Source organism: Mus caroli, chromosome 13 (assembly GCF_900094665.2).
Source record: "Mus caroli chromosome 13, CAROLI_EIJ_v1.1, whole genome shotgun sequence".
NCBI classification, from domain to species: Eukaryota; Metazoa; Chordata; class Mammalia; order Rodentia; family Muridae; genus Mus; species Mus caroli.
Window position 1 is genome coordinate 8,041,627 of NC_034582.1, and position 6,000 is coordinate 8,047,626.

The following is a 6,000-nucleotide window of genomic DNA, read 5'->3' on the forward strand; positions in this document are numbered from 1 at the left end:
ACAGTCATCCCTTTACCATTGCATGCTATTATTGCTGCTGTGACTGATTATATGAGAGAAGCAGCTTAAGAAAGAGAGGCTGTCAAGGGCATGGAGAGCATGGTGATGGGGCTGATCCTGTCCATTGCTATGAAGCTGCTGGATATAACATGGCAAAGATAGAAAGCAAGAAAACTCGGGCAGGAAATGGGCCAGCTGATAATCCTCCGAGAAAATCACTCAGTGATCCACATCTACCATCTACGCCGTCTACCCACAAAATTCCACAGCTTCATCGAAACGCAACATCCTCTGAGGTGTTAAACCACCTCTGTCTCTGGATTACCTTCCATGTTAAAATTCTGACAACACCACACAACAGTCTCACAGACATCTTTAACCTGGACCTGGAGTTACAGGCAGTTGTGACCACCTGCAGTGGGTGCTAAGAACTGGAGCTGCAGACTTCAGCAAGAGCAGTAAGTGTTCTTAATCACAGAGCCATCTCTTTAGCCTCTAATTAGCAGCTTTAATACAACTGTTTTAATTTTTCAAAGATTCACTTTTTAAGCGTGTGTGTGTGTGTGTGTGTAAATATATATGCATATGTGCGCACAGGTGCCCATAGAGGGCAGAAGTGGACACTGGATCCTCTACTGGGGACTGAACTCAGCACCCCTGGAAGAACAAGTAAGCTCAACCACCAAGCCGTCTCTCCAGCCCCTTATATTATTTCTTATTTCCAGTTATTTGCTATTATTTCCAGAAAATCCAGTAAATCTACAAGTAAATAATGCAACGGTATTTTTTCTTTCCTATCATCCCATCTGCAAGCCCCCGATGGCTGACGAATGAGGATCATAGAAAAGAATGTTGGGGAACTGGCGATTCCCCATTCATAAAGTGCTAAGCACGAGGTTTCTGAAATCCATGCAATGCTGAGACAAATGTACTTCATGTTTGCAAGATTAGCAGCATCTTTTTTGTAGATCCTTACCCTCTGGCAAATAAAAATAGCTTACTTCATTAAATATTAAAACCAAGAATGAGGTATACTTACCTTTGCCATAATGTCTGCATACGCCATGTATAGAAAATCTTCCTCCAGTTTGCTATGAAAGTAAGTGGGGAAAGATCAGTTCTTAAGTAGAAGGCAGGTTGTTGTATGTAAAGTAACTGCCATTTTAAAAAACATGTCCTTCTTTATAATTAAATGGCATATAACTTAGACAACAGTAAATGTTTGAAAACAAACTATTTTATAATCAGAAAGCAAAGACCTTAGAGGTCTTCAGCAAATGCCTCTCCTGACTTTATATCAGAGTTCTTCAAGTGTGAGAATAAAGATACATCATGTACATGCAAATAAATGGAACAACTAATTCTCTTCAAACCACAAAATTTAAAGTAAGCAAAAGCAAACTTAAGTGTCACAGAACTTTTGACAGCAGAGAAGTACTGGACATCTACTAGAGGGCTCAGCAAGGTGTAATGTCACAGTTAAAGATAGTAAGGTGGTCAGTATAATTAAATTTCTGTGAGGAATGTCTAACATTTGCTAAAATATTATAGCAGGTCCCAACTTCACTTATGAGAAATACCTCATTACCTCACCAGGACAGACAGACAGTTGTTCTATGCTTATCAGATGAGATGGTTTTGTTAGTGGGGAATAATACAAAAGAGAAAACGTGAGTGAAAGGATGGACAATGTTCATTGTTAGGAGGGAGAGACCCAGATTGCTGTGGTGCCCAGAGATCACATGGTGCTTCAGACCTATGTAGATTCATATTGATAATTAAGTGAATTCCGGGGGATGAAGGGAAAGGATAAGACCTGAACACTAAGGGCAGGATCTGATAAAGGTTCTGTAGACCCTACCATGTCCCCACCTATAGAGCCAACACCTTTTAGAACCCCAATAGGGAGAAGAAGCCAAGACATCTTCATTGCATCTTCCGAGGTTGAATTTGTCATGTAACTCCACAGGAGTTTGCTCCCTAAAGCTTTGGTGCAGTTGTAGGACCAGAAGTGAAAGCAAGAGAAGTGGGCAATATCCTAGAAATAGATCTGAGAGATGCTACCAAAAGCCACACCCAGCACCTAAGGGCTTCTTAAAGGTCATTTGAATGGGAGGTACCCTCTAAAGGGATGACAAGAGTCACTCGTTTCCACAAATTCTCTGCAATGGATTTTGATTCTTTTAAGTCATTTTTGTTTTGTTTGTAATGATAGCTTGTGATAAACCTTTTATAGAGATCAACAAAATCAGCCTAATACAGAGTTAAGAAGAACCAGAATTTCGTGATTGATTTGGGAGAAGGGGATTGGGGGGGGGGGCAATGATTGATGTGAGAGCACGTATGCATGTATGGGTGTGTGCAGAGGTCAGAAGTCAACCTCCAGTGCCTTCATTTCTTAGAGGCCACCCACTTTGACTTTTGAGACAGGGTCTCTCTCTCTCTCTCTCTCTGGAGCTCACTAATTAACCCAGGTTTTCTGGCCAACGAATCACAGGAATCAGCCTGTTTCTCCTCCCCTACTGCTGGGATTACAGGCACCAATTATCTATTGCATCTGGCTTTTTATGTGAGTTATGGGACAGAGCTCAGGTCCTCTTGTTTGAGAGGCAAGTACTTTATTGACTGAGTCATCTTCCCAGCTCCTCATGCTAGGGTTTAAAGAACAACAACAATAACAACAACAAAAGAATTGATGCTACTCTGTGGGTTTATGTCAGACAGATCACATGATGGGTGAATTACTCCTTCTCTTGACAAGAGCACGATGTAACTGAGACATCAGTAAACCGCAGATGAGAATTAGATGTGGGTTTCTTTATCAGTGTCCCTAGGTCTGGATTAACCTGCTCCACCATACCATTTCTCCGTTAGGGCTGTGCGACTGAACAGAAGAATAAGTTGATGGAGGGGATCAACTCTTTTCATGGCTTCATCTTCTTCTGGGAGCTCAGCCCCTGGTTTCTGAAAAAAAAAAAGAAAAGAAAAAGAAAAAGCAGACAACTACATAACATTTCTCATTTAAAACAAATGCTTAAGATCAGCGCTGTGGCTTATATCTGCAATTCCAGTTCGTAAGAGGTGGAGGCAGGAGGATCAGAGCAATTGCAAATTGAAAGCCTGAATGTGCTACATAGAAAGATTATGTCTCAATAACTGAAAACCCAAACCAGGAACCATACAATGAATGGCAGAGAGAACAAAATAAACATCTTTGTTTGCTTGCTGAGCTGTATGCGTGCATATGTGTGCTTTGCATAATATGTGACTTAGGGAGGCAGAGTTAAGAAAAACCAGAATTTCTTGATTGATTTGGGGGAAGGGGCTGGGGCGGGGGCGACAATGATTGATGTGAGAACACATATGCACATATGGGTGTGTGCAGAGGTCAACCTCAGGTGTCATCATTTCTTAGAAGTCATCCACTTTGGTTTTGGAGACAGCATCTTACATTGAACCTGCAATTCACTGATTAGATTAGGTTTGCTGATCAGCAAACCCAAGAAATCAGCATATGATATGTATATGTATATATATGCATATATATGTATGTGCTTTGTGTCTATATAATTTGCAATACAATACATATATAAATCTAACATATGTGCTGATTATACCACTGGTGTAAAACAGAAGAAGCATTTAATAGTTTGATTTTTAAAAAAGGTTGATGGATCACAGGGCCCCCAATGGAGGAGCTAGAGGAAGCACCCAAGGAGCTAAAGGGATCTGCAACCCTATAGGTGGAACAACATTATGAACTAACCAGAACCCCGGAGCTCATGTCTCTAGCTGCATACGTATCAGAAGATGGCCTAGTCGGCCATCAGTGGAAAGAGAGGCCCATTGGACTTGCAAACTTTATATGCCCCAGTACAGGGGAACGCCAGAGCCAAAAAGTGGGAGTGGGTGGGTAGGGGAGGGGGGGTTATGGGGGACCTTGGGGATAGCATTGGAAATGTAAATGCGGAAAATACCTAATAAAAAATATTTTTAAAAATATGCTTCTTTCCCAGATCTAAACAATTAAACCACAAGATAAGGATCTTGTTGAAGTGTATAGACAAACTCATTTTTGTGGGGTAAGGAGGAGGGTTTTCTTGCTAGACAGTAAAGGTACCCATCTTATTGTAAGAGGGACTTATTGTGAGTGTTCTGATTATCCCATGTCATTTTATATGGGAAAAACAAAAATGGGTGTAAATATACTCTTTAAATAAAGTTGGAGGGATGGCTCTATCAAAAAAAAAAAAGGTTGAACAAAGAAAACCCACATAATTTTAAAAGAAGAAAAAAATTTTTGAGACAGGGTTTCTCTGTGTAGCCCTGGCTGTCCTGGAACTCACTTTGTAGACCAGGCTGGCCTCGAACTCAGAAATCTGCCTGCCTCTGCCTCCCTAGTGCTGGGATCAAAGGCGTGCGCCACCATGCCTGGCGAAAATACTATTCTTATAAGGAGGGTTTAAAACTAACAAAAAGAGTATTCAAGACAGAGGAAAGTTCAGCTTTAGGAAGGACAAAACATAGTATTTAAGAATGAATTGTCACATGATATGTGACAAGTCCACACAGCAATATTTATCACATAAAATATTTTCTTGGCTTAAATAAAAAATTATAAAGAACACAGAATGAATTACTGACTGAAGTATGTGCACTTCTTTTCATTTTTAGTTACTTTTAAAACAAAAAAAAGTAACGGATAAAATTTCATCATTGAGTAAAATTATTAAGCATTTTTTTTTGCCTACAGAATTGTCTGATCCTGATATTACTGAATGATTTAATGAATTTTTTATGTCTCCAGAGAATTTTTTTCCATTTGGCTGATTTTCTTTCTACATGAAAGGAGATTCTTAGCACAACACAGTTGAGAATCTTGATGTCATTAGTAGTTAAAATTGTACAAAATATCTAAATAGTCTGTGGCTGTTTGATAGTGTAATGGGGCTGGGGTTGGGGCTCAATTGATAGAGTATTTGACTGGCACACACGAGGCCCGGGCCAGATCACCAGCACAGCATACAAGGGATCTGGTAGCCCATGGGAGTGGAGAGACAAGAATCAGGAGATCAAGGCTCTCCTCGTCTACATTGTGAGCTGGAAGCCAATTTGAGTAACATAAAAGCCTGTTTGAGAGAGGGGAGAAGGGCAATCAGGGTCAGGCTTCAGACACTGCATTCTATTTGTTTATTATAGTTCCTGACAATTTGTAAATTAAAAAGTGTCTACCAGGTAGGAGAGCTTTAACTTGGAAATCATGTCTCTGGCAATGCCACAGACTTCTGTGGGACTTGAGCTCATAAATTCATTTGGAAAGGTAGTTTAAAACAGTAGCTTAGCTGATAAAAGACAGTGATGTTGCCCTGTCCTTCAGGGTGTAGCCCACACCTGTACACAGCCTCCCTTCCTACCCTGTCAGGTGAGGTGAAAGCTCTGCCTGCTGAGCACCATCTTCCTGCTCCTCTGTGCCCACTCCACTCATAAGAAACAAAAGAAAACAAAGAACCAACACCAAACAAACAAAACACAAAACAAACAAACAAACAAATAAATAAATAAATAAATAACACCTTATAACCTGACCAGGCCAGAGAGACAGTTGTACTATGCTTATGGAACGAGATAGTTTTGTTAGACAGAATAATAAGGGAAAGAAATATGAGTGGAAGATAGACCACATTCAATGTCAGAGAAATCAAGAATACTGTGGCATGCAGAGACCACAAGGTGGGTAAGATCTGTGAGAAGACACTATGCATGTGCATCTTCTGACTATCTACTTTAGAAGACCAGCTATCATTCGTTAGTCTTCAAATTACTTGGTGTGAATGGTTTCTTTGAGATTTAATCTTGACTTGAACTTGGAAAGGGCTTAGAGAGAGACTTTAAGAGACTAACTTATTTAGTTAATCAGGCAACTTATACGTTTCATTTTCTTTTCTTTTCTTGGATATTTTCTTCATTTACATTTCAAATGCTATCCCAAAAGTTCCCTAT

General features: G+C 40.0%; 1 protein-coding gene across 11 annotated transcripts in view; it reads right to left on the bottom strand.

Moving 5' to 3' along the window:
- Positions 1–6,000, bottom strand: part of Ryr2 (ryanodine receptor 2) — a 562,694-nt gene that overhangs the window by 85,036 nt on the left and 471,658 nt on the right. For all 11 annotated transcript variants that reach the window (XM_029468301.1, XM_029468299.1, XM_029468302.1 and 8 more), the window contains 2 exons: positions 2,861–2,964; positions 1,040–1,091 (listed from right to left, as the gene is read on the bottom strand). In XM_029468301.1, coding sequence (XP_029324161.1) covers positions 1,040–1,091; positions 2,861–2,964 — 156 coding nt within the window. The remainder of the gene's footprint in view (positions 1–1,039; positions 1,092–2,860; positions 2,965–6,000) is intronic.